The 16,929-nt window shown below is 44.7% G+C and overlaps 1 protein-coding gene across 4 annotated transcripts in view; it reads right to left on the minus strand.

Moving 5' to 3' along the window:
* shank3a (SH3 and multiple ankyrin repeat domains 3a) overlaps nucleotides 1–16,929 on the minus strand; it is a 444,336-nt gene that overhangs the window by 26,397 nt on the left and 401,010 nt on the right. For all 4 annotated transcript variants that reach the window (XM_061896187.1, XM_061896188.1, XM_061896191.1 and 1 more), the window contains 4 exons: nucleotides 10,916–11,043; nucleotides 10,739–10,844; nucleotides 4,038–4,564; nucleotides 761–2,769 (listed from right to left, as the gene is read on the minus strand). In XM_061896187.1, the coding sequence (XP_061752171.1) occupies nucleotides 761–2,769; nucleotides 4,038–4,564; nucleotides 10,739–10,844; nucleotides 10,916–11,043 (2,770 nt within the window). The remainder of the gene's footprint in view (nucleotides 1–760; nucleotides 2,770–4,037; nucleotides 4,565–10,738; nucleotides 10,845–10,915; nucleotides 11,044–16,929) is intronic.

A 16,929-nucleotide genomic window follows, 5' to 3' on the forward strand; every position in this document is an offset into this window, starting at 1 on the left:
CCCCCAGGAGGGCAAGCCCCACACTCACCAATAATAAATAAATAACTTCTTACCATTAACGCAACTTCTTGAACATGTGCGGTAGAAAACGGATGGATGGATTGAAAATGCATGAGAATGTTTTATATTTGGAACATTATTTTCAACACTGTGATTACAAGTGGAATTATTCATTACTTATCGTGTTAAGCGAAGTCAGCTCAGATTTATCCGAGAGCCAGATGCAGTCATCAAAAGAGCCACATCTGGCTCTAGAGCCATAGGTTCCCTACCCCTGGACTAGAGGGTGATGCAAACAAGGTGACACGTCTACTGTATCTCCTCTCCTAGTGGCTTGTCAGGACATGTCCTCATCTATTCCAAAAAAGGATCATAATAAGAGTATCAAGTAGAAACTAGCGGTCTACTCTCAAAGCTCGGTACATGTTCAATTAAGCCTCACTTGATTGGTTGAGAGAAGCCAGGAGGTGTGGCATTTATTGATGTCTTCAAGTCAAACCACTGTCGAGGACATACAGTATGGAAGTAGGAGTGAAATGAAACCAAACTGCATTTAAAGGGATTAGTTTAAGGGCTGGTTAGGAAACAATGTTATAAAAAAAAAAGTTTACCCTAGCAGCTACTACTCTCTCCGGTGTCCTCAAATCTGCAGAAATATAATGAACTTTCAGACATGGCGTAGTTTCAAACCCAGCCGAGCGTCATGTGCTTCAAACAGACTGTCAAACGTTTCCATACTTCACGATCAACGGACTCTTACCTGGCACCTGCTACAGGAGACTTCCTCCCAGGGTCTAGCGATGCTCCCAGGGGCTCCTCTCCCAGGGACCTTGTGTCTTTGTTCAGCTGCTGCAATCGAGAACTGAGCTCCCCCATCACGAAGGGTTTTGCTCCCTCATCAGCACCCAGCCCCAGTCCCAGCCCACCTAGGTTTCCCAAACTCCCAATACCCAGCCCCACCCCTGGCCCGCGAGGCTCCATCGGGTCCCCCCACAGCTTGGATCGCCGCTGGAAGAGGTAGCGCGGCTTGGTGGGAGCGAGTCCAGTCACTGAGGCCGAACCGCCTGGGGGCAGCCCGCCTCCTCCGGCCACCGCCGCAGCCAGTGCGGCGGCCTGTTGCTGTGACAGCAGCTCGCTGTCAGAACTCTGCTTCAGCAGAGGGTCCCTGAAGGTGACAGGACCTTTACTGCCTCCTATGTGGGACTTAAGTCGGGGCTTGGGAGGCACTGGCGGTTTGTCGAGCACAAAAGTCTGCCCGTCGGCATAGGAAGTGTGTGTGGTGTGTGTGTCGGCAGGTTCGCCGCTTTCTGAGGACAGCGTGGACATGCTGGAAACTGTGGAGACAGTGCTGGTGGTCTCAAGGTGGTGGTCTCGTTCTCGATCGCTGGAGCTGCGCGTGTCTGCCTCCTCCACGCCTGAATCGGCTGCGGAGCCAGACTCACACACAGGCGGGGGCTCGAGAGGGTTCGAGGGTTTCCCTGAGACAGCTGCTGTGCTGGGTGGTGGTGGGAGATGGCGGGGCTGAGGCTGGGTGGTTGGAGTTAAAGGTGTCTTGGGTGTAGGTGTTGGAGGGGTGGTGGGGGAAGGTGCCGTAGGTTTGCTTGGGGACGGTGGAATACCCTTGGTCTGTGCAAGCAGTCCGTTCGAGAACTCATTAGGCGGTGGAACAAAAGCAATCTTACGCAGCTCCTCTCGTGTCTCCTCGTCACTGGAGGACAACATGGCGGGGGGCAACGTCACCGTATATGGATCCATGTCCTCCTCCGAGCTTCCCTGAACCAGACCCTTGTCTTGAGCAAAGCTGGCAGCATGTGGACTCTGAGGCTGGGGCACAGGGACTGTGGGACTTGGGGACTTAGTCCTTGGACTTAATTGAGATTTGCTTAGTTCTTTGGATGACGGGGAAGGTGTCTGTTGTAGTTCTTGACCAGCTTGGCCATTGCTGGTAGCGTGTACCATAATTAGCCCTGCCGTCTTCTGCTGGGACGTGTCCATAATACTGATCAACATGCTTTTTTTCTCCTCAAGCATGTCCTCCTTCCTGTCTTCGATCCGGGTCTCCATCTCCTGGTGGAATGACAGACTTGATGGTGATGCGGCCCACTGTGGTTTGGTGGGCTGAGGGACTAATACTGATATTGGAGCCTTGGAGCCTTGGGATGTAAAAGAAGGAGATGTGGGTGGACCTTCTCCAAGTGGAGACTCTTTGGTCTGAGTGTCAATGAACATTACACCCGGGCCCACCCGCTCCTGTTTAGTTCGTGGTTCAGGGCTGCTCGTTGGAGACTGGCTCTGGGAGGTCAGCGCCCTTTCTCTGGCGGCCAGCGCGAGAGCCAAAGGGGAGTTGGGATCCAGGGGCTTTCCTGTGAGTGGATGGATAAAGGTGGTCCCGCTGGGTGAGGGGCTCAAGGCCAAGGCAGGAGGTGGCAACTGGCCAAGCTCCCGGGTGAGTATACGCTCATCTATAGAGTGAGACTGCGTAAGAGAGGGGACCTCTGAGGACGCACCCTCCATTGTTCCCACGGAAAGGAAGACAGTGGATTTCCGTCGCTCCTCCAGGCGTCGCTCACGGTCTTTCACTGCCCCAGCGATTGCAGCGGCGAACGGGCCCTTACCCTGAAACATGGCTTCTCCTTGGGCCCGCAAACGCTCGGCCATTAGCTGCTGCTGGTAGTAGTCTGCACGGCTGGTGCGTGGGTGTCGTCCTGAGGGTGAGCTTTCTCGGGAGTGGGCTAAGGCCATACTTGCTTTTTCTTGTGCATCCTCCACCTGCAACACATAACATACATCAAGCAGAGTATCCATCCATCCATCCATCATCTTCCGCTTATCCGAGGTCGGGTCGCCGGGGCAGCAGCCTAAGCAGGGAAGCCCAGACTTCCCTATCTCCAGCCACTTCGTCTAGCTCTTCCCGGGGGATCCCGAGGCGTTCCCAGGCCAGCCGGGAGACATAGTCTTTCCAACGTGTCCTGGGTCTTCCCCGTGGCCTCCTACCAGCTGGACGTGCCCTAAACACATCCCTAGGGAGGCGTTCGGGTGGCATCCTGACCAGATGCCCGAACCACCTCATCTGGCTCCTCTCGATGTGGAGGAGCAGCGGCTTTACGTTGAGCTCCTCCCGGATGGCAGAGCTTCTCACCCTATCTCTAAGGGAGAGACCCGCCACACGGCGGAGGAAACTCATTTCGGCCGCTTGTACCCGTGATCTTATCCTTTCGGTCATGACCCAAAGCTCATGACCATAGGTGAGGATGGGAACGTAGATCGACCGGTAAATTGAGAGCTTTGCCTTCCGGCTCAGCTCCTTCTTCACCACAACGGATCGATACAACGTCCGCATTACTGAAGACGCCGCACCGATCCGCCTGTCGATCTCACGATCCACTCTTCCCCCACTCGTGAACAAGACTCCTAGGTACTTGAACTCCTCCACTTGGGGCAGGGTCTCCTCCCCAACCCGGAGATGGCACTCCACCCTTTTCCGGGCGAGAACCATGGACTCGGACTTGGAAGTGCTGATTCTCATTCCGGTCGCTTCACACTCGGCTGCGAACCGATCCAGTGAGAGCTGAAGATCCCGGCCAGATGAAGCCATCAGGACTACATCATCTGCAAAAAGCAGAGACCTAATCCTGTGGTCACCAAACCGGAACCCCTCAACGCCTTGACTGCGCCTAGAAATTCTATCCATAAAAGTTATGAACAGAATCGGTGACAAAGGACAGCCTTGGCGGAGTCCAACCCTCACTGGAAACGGGTCCAACTTACTGCCAGCAATGCGGACCAAGCTCTGACACTGATCATACAGGGAGCGGACTGCCACAATAAGACATTCCGATACCCCATACTCTCTGAGCACTCCCCACAGGACTTCCCGAGGGACACAGTCGAATGCCTTCTCCAAGTCCACAAAGCACATGTAGACTGGTTGGGCAAACTCCCATGCACCCTCAAGAACCCTGCCGAGAGTATAGAGCTGGTCCACAGTTCCACGACCAGGACGAAAAGCAGAGTATTCACACGTAAATACAACTTACCTGTAGCTGCTTCACCAGGGGGCTTTTCTTCCGCTGAGGCTTGGTAGGTGTGTACAGTCCAATGCTAAACTGGCCCACATTGGCATAGGGGTTGTCAATGACCCGTCCCTTCCGTTTTATCCGCTCTGGTGGAGGAGCAGCAGAGGGACGGGGGATTTCTGTGGGTTCCACGGGTAAATGTGAAGAGTCTTGAAGGATGATCATGGAGCGGGCTTTTTTCTGCCTCTCTATCTGCGTGGCCTGCCGTTGTGCCGCCTCATAGGGCAGGTCCAAGGAGGAAGGCTTAAAGCTGGAGCGTCCTCCTGGTTCGTGGCCCTGACTCTGGGTCCTAGATGGGGGAGGCGGCGGGCAGAAGGCCGGCGGCGGTCCTGTGTCCAAGTAATACGGAGGTGGAGGCGGTGCTATTTGTGGAGGCGGAGGGATGGGATGAAGCTGCGGGAGTTCTCGCAGGCTGTCGGTCATGGAGGAACTGCGCGGAAAGCGATGCTCACCTGCCAGGGCGGCTAGACGATCCTCCTCAGTGGCACCTGAGAAGCACACGCAATATTTAGGGAGGAGTACTACAGAAAAATGGACCTTTTGTTAAACTGTAAACTCCCAGCTGCTGTTGAAAGCTTGTCCATCAAACATTTCCTTCCACAGCTTTGTCAAATCACAGTGGAGTTATGTTTTTTGAGACCACACTTTTTCTGCAGGTCAGCTACTTTTCAATTGGCCAAGTGGAATATTGATTTATTTATGTAGCCGAGGATCGGACCGCCAAGAGCCCTGCCTTCGGCTGGCGCCCAGCTCACTTTGCACCCGACCTCTATGGCCCCTGCTATGGGTGTGGAACCCATTGGAGGGGGGACCCACGTTGCCTCTTCGGGCCTATACCCCATGGGTATAGGCCCGGCCACCAGGCGCTCGCCATCTTGCCCCACCTCCGGGCCTGGCTCCAGAGGGGGGCCCCGGTGACCCGCGTCCGGGCGAGGGAAATCTGGGTCCTTTGTTTTTACTTTTCATAGAGGTCTTCGAGCTGCTCTTTGTCTGGTCCCTCACCTAGGACCAGTTTGCCTTGGGAGACCCTACCAGGGGGCTTAAAGCCCCCGGAGAACATAGCTCCTAGGATCATTAGGACACGCAAACTCCTCTACCACGGTAAGGTGGCAGCTCAGTTCAAGTACCGAGGAGTCTTGTTCACGAGTGAGGGAAGAGTGGATCGTGAGATCGACAGGCGGATCGGTGCGGCGTCTTCAGTAATGCGGACGTTGTACCGATCCGTTGTGGTGAAGAAGGAGCTGAGCCAAAAGGCAAGGCTCTCAATTTACCGGTCGATCTACGTTCCCATCCTCACCTATGGTCATGAGCTTTGGGTCATGACCGAAAGGATAAGATCACGGGTACAAGCGGCCGAAATGAGTTTCCACCGCCGTGTGGCGGGTCTCTCCCTTAGAGATAGGGTGAGAAGCTCTGCCATCCGGGAGGAGCTCAAAGTAAAGCCGCTGCTCCTCCACAGATGAGGTGGTTCGGGCATCTGGTCAGGATGCCACGCGAACGCCTCCCTAGGGAGGTGTTTAGGGCACGTCCGACCGGTAGGCCACGGGGAAGACCCAGGACACGTTGGGAAGACTATGTCTCCCGGCTGGCCTTGGAAATCCTCGGGATCCCCCGGGAAGAGCTAGACGAAGTGGTTGGGGAGAGGGAAGTCTGAGTTTCCCTGCTTAGGCTGCTACCCACGGGACCCGACCTCGGATAAGCGGAAGAAGATGAATGGATGGATGGATGGACGTTTTTGTTAAGTTAAAGACCTACTAAAATGAGATTTTCTTATTTAAACGGGGATAGCAGGTCCATTCTATGTGTCATACTTGATCATTTCGCGATATTGCCATATTTTTGCTGACAGGATTTAGTAGAGAACATCCACGATAAAGTTTGCAACTTTTTGTGCTGATAAAAAAGCCTTGCCTGTACCGGAAGTAGCAGACGATATGCGCGTGACGTCACGGGTTGTAGAGCTCCTCACATCTGAAAATTGTTTACAATCATGGCCACCGGCAGCGAGGAAAGTGAGAGTGAAGGACTACAAAAAAAAACTTTACAGTGGGAGCGATTCAGATGTTATTAGACACATTTACTAGGATAATTCTGGAAAATCCCTTATCTGCTTATTGTGTTACTAGTGTTTTAGTGAGATTATATGGTCGTACCTGTACAACACGAAGGTCGGCCCCGCACCTTTCTGCAGCTCCAGTCGACGGGTGGTGGCGATGCCCATCTCTGCCCTTCACAAGGGACCCTCTTCGAAACGCGATCTTTTGAAATGATTGCTGCATAAGACACTACTTTGTGTGTGTGGTCCAATCCAACCATGTTCGCTTGACCGCTCTGTTCTATAGTAAAGCTTCACCGTCATCTTTCGGGAATGTAAACAATGAAACACCGGCTGTGTTTGTGTTGCTAAAGGCGGCCGCAATACACTGCTTCCCACCTACAGCTTTCTTCTTTGACGTCTCCATTATTCATTGTACTAATTGCAAGAGATTCAGCAACACAAATGTCCTTAATACTGTGTAATTATGCGATGGAAACAGACGACTTATAGCTGGGAACGGTGCTGGCACTAGATGTCCTCTACAATCCGTGACATCACGTGCACGCGTCATCATATCGCGACGTTTTAGCATGATACTTCCGCAGGAAATTTAAAATTGCAATTTAGTAAACTAAACTGGTTGTAATGGCATGTGTTGCAATGTTAATATTTCATCATTGATATATAAACTATCAGACTGTGTGGTCGGCAGTAGTGGGTTTCAGTAGGCCTTTAAAGGTGTTTAAAGATCATACAAGAATCTTTCTTTCATGAAGACAAGAATATAAATTGGTGTGATTGTGATGACTTGCATTGATTGGAATCAGACAGTTGTGATGATAACCTACAGATTTTCGAATAGAGGAGAAAAAAAGGCCTCCTTTCTGTCCAATACGACATTAAAAGTGCTTGCTTTTTGTTTTTCCAGCTTCCATACTCCTTTTTGTACACTTTACAATAAATACATCGACTGACAACTCCGTAGCTTGCTAGCTTGTGGGCGCTAGCTTTCTGAAACTCTTATTTTTTTATGCCCAGGCAGGATGAAGCAGGGCTTTTATTGTGAAGATAGGAACTGTGCAGTTGGTCTTTAGAGATTTCATGGCCGGTACGGCGTGAGAGTCTGTTGAAACATAAAGTGTTTCTCGCCTTCCTGTCGGTCATTTTTTCTTAATAATGATCTGGCAGCAGCCAGCATCATCTCACAAGACCCCTCGGGTGCCGTGAATGTCGATCAAGTGACCAAAGTGACCGCTCATTTTTAGGTCTATTTTTTTAATGCCTGGCTGGCGATGGACTGACACACCCTCCACCATCCACCGCGAGCTGGTGATCCACGTAATGGCCCCCCCTGGTCTATAAGGTACAGCTGTATGATCAAATAACATCCAATACAAGAGCTGCATCACAGAATCTACAACAACTAGAAACGTGTGATGCTGGACAACCACAATATATCCCAATACACCTCATACATTTGTATTAACCTTTCCACCTGCGGGTACTCCGGCTTCCTCCTACCTCCAAAGGCATGCACCTGGGGATAGGCTCCTCCCACCTCCAAAGGCATGCACCTGGGGATAGGCTCCTCCCACCTCCAAAGGCATGCACCTGGGGATAGGCCCCTCCCAACTCCAAAGACATGCACCTGATAGGCTGAATTGCAACACCAAATGTTGTCTATCGGTGTTGGCACTGCCATGAGGTGGGCACTTATCCAGGCTGTAGCCCGCCTTCCGCCCCGAGCACCCAGCACCCTCCACAACCCCGAGAGAGACAAGCTGTAGAAAATGGATGGATATAGCTGATTGCCACAGATAGAAAGGTATTACTTAGACAATATTGTAGTTTACACTTACACTAATATCATCTTCAGTACTTTCTATTGCAGACCTGGGTACACTAAGGCCCGGGGGCCACATGCGGCCGGACATTCCTAAATTATTATTTTAAATCTTTAAGATGGAAAGTGTAGTTTCCATTATGATGTGAAGTGATGTTTTCTAATGACTGTAAGTCTTCAACTATACTAAGTATTTCAATGGTTGGAATCTGCATAATATACTAATTACTATGGTAATCTAAGTAGTTTCTATTGTCATCTTAGTAGTTACTATCATACTTGCCAACCCTCCCGGATTTTCCGGGAGACTCCCGAAATTCAGCGCCTCTCCCGAAAACCTCCCGGAAGAAATTTTCTCCCGAAATTCAGCCGGAGCTGGAGGCCACGCCCCCTCCAGCTCCTTGCGGACATGAGTGGGGACAGCCTGTTTTCACGTCCGCTTTTCCTGTTATATAAACAGCTTGCCTGCCAAATCACGTTAAAACATCTACGGATTTGAATAAAAAACTGCACACACAAGGAGACAAAGCAGAAGAACGAGGAAGTTACAGCCATCTGTAATAGAGTGATTCTATGTTGTCTGTTGCCATCTCCTGGTGAATGTTGGCTATAGCGTTACGGGGTTGCTTTTTGATTGGCCAATGATTTCCGTGGTGTTGTGCACCTGACGGTAATTGACTCTCGCCAGTATGCAAATGGCAGAACAAAGGTTACTCAAATAGTGAAAGGGAAGTGTTGTTGTTTTTGTTTTTTTTAGTAACCAGCAAGCACAGTACAGTTAGTAGAACAACTGTGTTTTTATTACTGTGTATTTGATAGGTGCCATCTGAAATTCAACTATTTATTTTATTTATATATATATATAATAGAATAAATATATATAGCTAGAATTCACTGAATGTCAATTATTTCCTACATATACATACATATATATATATATATATATATATATATATATATATATATATATATATATATATATATATATATATGTATATAAAATATATATGATATACTCGAGTTGGTGAATTATACTCCTCCCCTCTTAACCACGCCCCCCGCCCAAACCACGCCCCTCCCCGACCACCCAAAATCGGAGGTCTCAAGGTATGGTTACTATGGTCATCTAATTAGTTACCGTGGTAATGTAATTAGTTACTATGGGCATCTAAGTCACAGCAGCTCAGACGAGGTACTAAGCAGTGCGGGTGAGAAGTGTTTCCAGAGCCTGAAACGTGGGTGTCAGGGACAGAAGCGGAAGGAGATTTTTACAACAAAATATTAAATCTTAGTTATATATCAGATTGTAAGTGGGTTCTTTTACCCTCCGCGTTCATATTTCACTGTTTGTTGCCTTTTCGTTGATTATAAAATGTCGATTGAGTGTGGGTTGTGACGTTCATAAGTTGTCAATATTCACTGTTTTATCCTTCGTAGTTAATATTGTAAATCCCACATTCTTTATTTTCATGTACATTCTGGGTGTCTCATTCAGTAAAAAAATTTAAAATTCCGTTTTTTTTTAAGGCGGTCCGTCATAACGTTTTTTAGCTTTTAATCAGACATTATTGTGAGGATTTTTTATAGTGTTCCTAAAAATAGGACCCAAGCACACACGTGTGTGTATATATATATATATATATATATATATATATATGTAGGTGTGGGAAAAATCACAAGACTACTTCATCTCTACAGAACTGTTTCATGAGGGGTTCCCTCAATCAAATCTCCTGATGATTGAGGGAACCCCTCATGAAACAGTTCTGTAGAGATGAAGTAGTCTTGTGATTTTTCCCCCACCTACATATTGCGCTCTACCACGGTATCGAGCACTATTCTCTGGATAATCCAATCAAGATATATATATATATATATATATATATATATATATATATATATATATATATATATATAAAACGAAACGACATCATCTGGTACAATCCACTATTCAGCAAAAACGTCTCAACCAATATCGGCCACAAGTTCCTCACTCTGATCGACAAACACTTCCCCAAAGGCAACACCCTAAGAAAAATATTCAACAAGAACAACATTAAATTGAGCTACAGCTGTATGAATAACATGCAACAAATAATTTCAAACCACAACAAAGCAATTGCAAAAGGACTGCCTACCCCCAGACTAAACGTAAGGAATGTAACTGTCGCAAGAAACCTGATTGCCCTCTCAACGGGGGGTGCTTACAGACATCAGTCGTTTACCAAGCAAAGGTAACATGCAAGGACATTAACACATCCGACACGTACGTAGGATTAACCGAAAGAGCGTTCAAAACAAGATGGAATAATCACAACGCCTCCTTTAGAAACCAGACTTTGCGGAATTCTACAGAACTCAGCAAACACATTTGGAACCTCAAAGACAATAATGTTGAATATTCAATAACATGGCAAATTCTTGCATCCAGCACACCTTACAACAGTGGTAATAAAAGATGCAACCTATGCTTGAAAGAGAAACTGTTTATTATATATCATCCAGACCTGTCATCCCTCAACAAGCGCAGTGAAATCATTTCAACATGCCGCCACAGACGGAAACACCTCCTAGGTAACACATGAGGCTTATTGCTACCATGATTAACGTGGACCCCGACTTAAACAAGTTAAAAAACGTATCCAGGTGTTACCATTTAGTGGTCAATTGTACGGAATATGTACTGTACTGTGCAAATCTACTAATAAAAGTTTCAATCCATCAATCAGGTAAACATGATTCACCTTACTTGACAATGAACAGGATAGGTGATTGTTTTACCAAATGACTTGGTCCTGGACATGCCCCTGGATAAGGGTATGTGTCCTCTCTCCATGGCCGGGTGAAGACCTCCGTGCAGCGTCATCCCTTGTCGCTCAAACAGTGACTAGAGGCAGACACAAAGACACAGGTGAGTGTTTTCTGACTAGATCAGCGGGCGTTGGTGCTCACACTCACGCTGATCTCTGCTGGCGTGATTCTCCTGCTGGTGGGCCGCTGTTTGACCGTGGCTGCTCTGTAGTCCGTTTCTGAGGGTTGCGAACGCAGCGTGGACTCCTGGGATGCCAACATCTCGTCCAGTCTCTCTGTTGAAGGGGGGATTAGCAGGAACTAAGTAAGGAGGCATCCTTTTTTAGTACACAACAAATGATCTGTGTCGTGCATTATCTTTTCAATTGTAATACAAACCCCGTTTCCATATGAGTTGGGAAATTGTGTTGGATGTAAATATAAACAGAATACAATGATTTGCAAACTTGAATGCACTACAAAGACAAGATATTTGATGTTGAAACTCATAAACTTGATTTTTTTTTGCAAATAATTAATTATCTTAGAATTTCATGGTTGCAATACATGCCAAAGTAGTTGGGAAAGGGCATGTTCACCACTGTGTTACATCACCTTTTCCTTTGACAACACTCAATAAACGTTTGGGAACTGAGGAGACACATTTTTGAAGTTTGATTCCCGCTTCCGCCACCCTAGTCATCACACGCACGCACGCACGCACGCACGCACGCACGCACGCACGCACGCACGCACGCACGCACGCACGCACGCACGCACGCACGCACGCACGCACGCACGCACGCACGCACGCACGCACGCACGCACGCACGCACGCACGCACGCACGCACGCACGCACGCACGCACGCACGCACGCACGCACGCACGCACGCACGCACGCACGCGGTTTAGCTCGGTTGGTAGAGTGGCCGTGCCAGCAACATGGGGGTTGCAGGTTCGATTCCCGCTTCCGCCACCCTAGTCACTGCCGTTGAGTCCTTGGGCAAGACACTTTACCCACCTGCTCCCAGTGCCACCCACACTGGTTTAATGTAACTTAGATATTGGGTTTCACTATGTAAAGCGTTTTGAGTCACTAGAGAAAAGCGCTATATAAATATAATTCACTTCACTTCACTTAAGTTGTTCAACAGTCCGGGGTCTATGTTGTTGTATTTTAGGCTTCAACATTTTCAGTGGGAGACAGGTCTGGACTACAGGCAGGCCAGTGTAGTACCCAGAATCTTTTACTATGAAGCCACGCTGTTGTAACACGTGGTGTGGCATTGTCTTGCTGAAATAAGCAGGGGCGTCTATGATAACGTTGCTTGGATGGCAATATATGTTGCTCCAAAACTTGTATGTACCTTTCAACATTAATGTTGCCTTCGCAGATGTGTAAATTACCCACTAATTGTGAAGTGAAGTGAATGATATTTATATAGCGCTTTTTCTCTAGTGACTCAAAGCACTTTACATAGTGAAACCCAATATCTAAGTTACATTTAAACCAGTGTGAGTGGCACTGGGAGCAGGTGGGTAAAGTGTCTTGCCCAAGGACACAACGGCAGTGACTAGGATGGCGGAAGCGGGGATCGAACCTGCAACCCTCAAGTTGCTGGCACGGCCGCTCTACCAACCGAGCTATACCGCCCCCACACCATCAAAGATGCTGCCTTTTGAACGGATGGTTCTTTTCCTCTTTGTTCCCCGAGGACACAAATGTCCATAGTTTCCAAAAACAATTTGAAATGTGGAATCGTCAGACTACAGAACACTTTTCCACTTTGCATCAGTCCATCTTAGATGATTCCGGGCCCAGCGTTTCTGGATGTTGTTGATAAACGGCTTTTGCTTTGCATAGTACAGCTTTAACTTGCACTTACAGATGTAGCAACAAACGTTATTTAGTGACAGTGGTTTTCTGAAGTCTTCCTGAGTCCATGTGGTGATATCCTTTAGAGATTGATGTCGTTTTTTGATACAGTGCCGTCTGAGGGATCGAAGGTCACGGTCATTCAATGTTGGTTTCTGGCCATGCCGCTTACGTGGAGTGATTTCTCCACATTCTCTGAACCTTTTGATGATATTATGGACCGTAGATGTTGAAATCCCTAAATTTCTTGCAATTGCACTTTGAGAAACGTTGTTCTTAAACTGTTTGACTATTTGCTCACGCAGTTGTGGACAAAGGGGTGCACATTTTTTGGGAAGCTGTTTTTATACCCAATCATGGCACCCACTTGTTCCCAATTAGCCTGCACACCTGTGGGATGTTCCCAATAAGTGTTTGATGAGCATTCCTTAACTTTATCAGTATTTATTGCCACCTTTCCCAACTTCTTTGTCACGTGTTGCTGGCATCAAATTCTAAAGTTAATGATTATTTGCACAAAAAGAAATGTTTATCAGTTTGAACATCAAATATGTTGTCTTTGTAGCATATTCATTGTATTCTGTTTATATTTACATCGAACACAATTTCCCAACTCATATGGAAACAGGGTTTGTACAACACTAGAACAGACTATAAAAACAGTCAGCCAGAAGGTGCTAGACAAACATGAAAAGTACAGCTCGTGCACAGAAAAAAAAAAAGTCACTACGACTCATCATTTGGAAACAGTTACAGCTTAATTTCAATAATAGCATTCTAAAATACATATTTAATAATTACTATCCAACTCACAGCTGGGCAATTATTTTGACTCTAATTTTAGAGGAAAAAAATGTGTTGTGCCGGCATATTTTTTTTTGAGAACACTAACACAAAACCTCACAATAATGTCCGGTTAAATGCTGAAAATAAACGGAATGGAATTTTTTTTTTTTTTTTACTGAATGGACAATATTAACTATGAAGGATAAAACACTGAATATTGACAACATTTGAACGTCACACCCTCTGTCCATCCACATTTTTACAATCAAGTGAAACACAACAAAAATGCAACAAACACAGTGAAATATGAACGAATGAATCTGATATATGTGATATATCACTAAGCTTTAGATCTTTGTTGTAAAAATCTCCTTCCTCGTCTGTCCCTGACACCCACATTTCAGGCTCTGGAAACACTCTGTGGAAACACTCCCCGCCCACACTGCTTGGTACCTCGTCTGAGCTACTGTGACTTACATTACCATGGTAACTCATTAGATGACCATAGTAACTCATTAGAAGACCATAGTAACTCATTAGATGACCATAGTAACTCATTAGATGACCATAGTAACTCATTAGATGACCATAGTAACTCATTAGATGACCATAGTAACTCATTAGAAGACCATAGTAACTCATTAGATGACCATAGTAACTCATTAGATGACCATAGTAACTCATTAGATGAACATAGTAACTCATTAGATGACCATAGTAACTCATTAGATGACCATAGTAACTCATTAGATGACCACAGTAACTCATTAGATGACCATAGTAACTCATTAGATGACCATAGTAACTCATTAGATGACCATAGTAACTCATTAGATGACCATAGTAACACATTATATGACCATAGTAACTCATTAGATGACCATAGTAACACATTAGATGACCATAGTAACTCATTAGATGACCATAGTAACTAATTAGATGACCATAGTAACTCATTAGATGACCATAGTAACTAATTAGATGACCACAGTAACTCATTAGATGACCATAGTAACTAATTAGATGACCATAGTAACTCATTAGATGACCATAGTAACTCATTAGATGACCACAGTAACTCATTAGATGACCATAGTAACTCATTAGATGGCCATAGTAACTCATTAGATGACCATAGTAACTCATTAGATGACCATAGTAACTCATTAGATGACCATAGTAACTCATTAGAAGACCATAGTAACTAATTAGATGACCATAGTAACTCATTAGAAGACCATAGTAACTCATTAGATGACCATAGTAACTCATTAGAAGACCATAGTAACTAATTAGATGACCATAGTAACTCATTAGAAGACCATAGTAACTAATTAAATGACCACAGTAACTCATTAGATGACCATAGTAACTCATTAGATGACCATAGTAACACATTATATGACCATAGTAACTCATTAGATGACCATAGTAACACATTAGATGACCATAGTAACTCATTAGATGACCATAGTAACTAATTAGATGACCATAGTAACTCATTAGATGACCATAGTAACTCATTAGAAGACCATAGTAACTAATTAGATGACCATAGTAACTCATTAGATGACCATAGTAACTAATTAGATGACCACAGTAACTCATTAGATGACCATAGTAACTCATTAGATGACCATAGTAACACATTATATGACCATAGTAACTCATTAGATGACCATAGTAACACATTAGATGACCATAGTAACTCATTAGATGACCATAGTAACTAATTAGATGACCATAGTAACTCATTAGATGACCATAGTAACTAATTAGATGACCACAGTAACTCATTAGATGACCATAGTAACTAATTAGATGACCATAGTAACTCATTAGATGACCATAGTAACTAATTAGATGACCACAGTAACTCATTAGATGACCATAGTAACTCATTAGATGACCACAGTAACTCATTAGATGACCATAGTAACTCATTAGATGACCATAGTAACTCATTAGATGACCATAGTAACTCATTAGATGACCATAGTAACTCATTAGATGACCATAGTAACTCATTAGATGACCATAGTAACTCATTAGATGACCATAGTAACTAATTAGATGACCATAGTAACTCATTAGATGACCATAGTAACTCATTAGATGACCATAGTAACTAATTAGATGACCATAGTAACTCATTAGATGACCATAGTAACTAATTAGATGACCACAGTAACTCATTAGATGACCATAGTAACTCATTAGATGACCATAGTAACACATTATATGACCATAGTAACTCATTAGATGACCATAGTAACACATTAGATGACCATAGTAACTCATTAGATGACCATAGTAACTAATTAGATGACCATAGTAACTCATTAGATGACCATAGTAACTAATTAGATGACCACAGTAACTCATTAGATGACCATAGTAACTAATTAGATGACCATAGTAACTCATTAGATGACCATAGTAACTAATTAGATGACCACAGTAACTCATTAGATGACCATAGTAACTCATTAGATGGCCATAGTAACTCATTAGATGACCACAGTAACTCATTAGATGACCATAGTAACTCATTAGATGACCATAGTAACTCATTAGAAGACCACAGTAACTCATTAGATGACCATAGTAACTAATTAGATGACCATAGTAACTCATTACATGACCATAGTAACTCATTAGATGACCACAGTAACTATTTAGATGACCATAGTAACTCATTAGATGACCATAGTAACTCATTAGATGACCACAGTAACTCATTAGATGACCATAGTAACTCATTAGATGACCATAGTAACTCATTAGATGACCACAGTAACTCATTAGATGACCATAGTAACTCATTAGATGACCATAGTAACTCATTAGATGACCATAGTAACTCATTAGATGACCATAGTAACTCATTAGATGACCATAGTAACTAATTAGATGACCATAGTAACTCATTAGATGACCATAGTAACTAATTAGATGACCATAGTAACTCATTAGATGACCACAGTAACTCATTAGATGACCATAGTAACTCATTTGATGACCATAGTAACTCATTAGATGACCATAGTAACTAATTAGATGACCATAGTAACTCATTAGAAGACCATAGTAACTCATTAGATGACCATAGTAACTAATTAGATGACCATAGTAACTCATTAGATGACCATAGTAACTAATTAGATGACCATAGTAACTCATTAGATGACCACAGTAACTCATTAGATGACCATAGTAACTCATTAGATGACCATAGTAACTCATTAGATGACCATAGTAACTAATTAGATGACCATAGTAACTCATTAGATGACCACAGTAACTCATTAGATGACCATAGTAACTCATTAGATGACCATAGTAACTCATTAGAAGACCACAGTAACTCATTAGAAGACCACAGTAACTCATTAGATGATTATAGTAACTCATTAGATGATTATAGTAACTAGTATATCATGCAGATTCCAAGCATTGAAATACTTAGTATAGCTGAAGACTTACATTCATTACAAAACATCATAATGACAGCTACAC

This window comes from Nerophis ophidion, linkage group LG03 (assembly GCF_033978795.1).
Source record: "Nerophis ophidion isolate RoL-2023_Sa linkage group LG03, RoL_Noph_v1.0, whole genome shotgun sequence".
Lineage (NCBI taxonomy): Eukaryota > Metazoa > Chordata > Actinopteri > Syngnathiformes > Syngnathidae > Nerophis > Nerophis ophidion.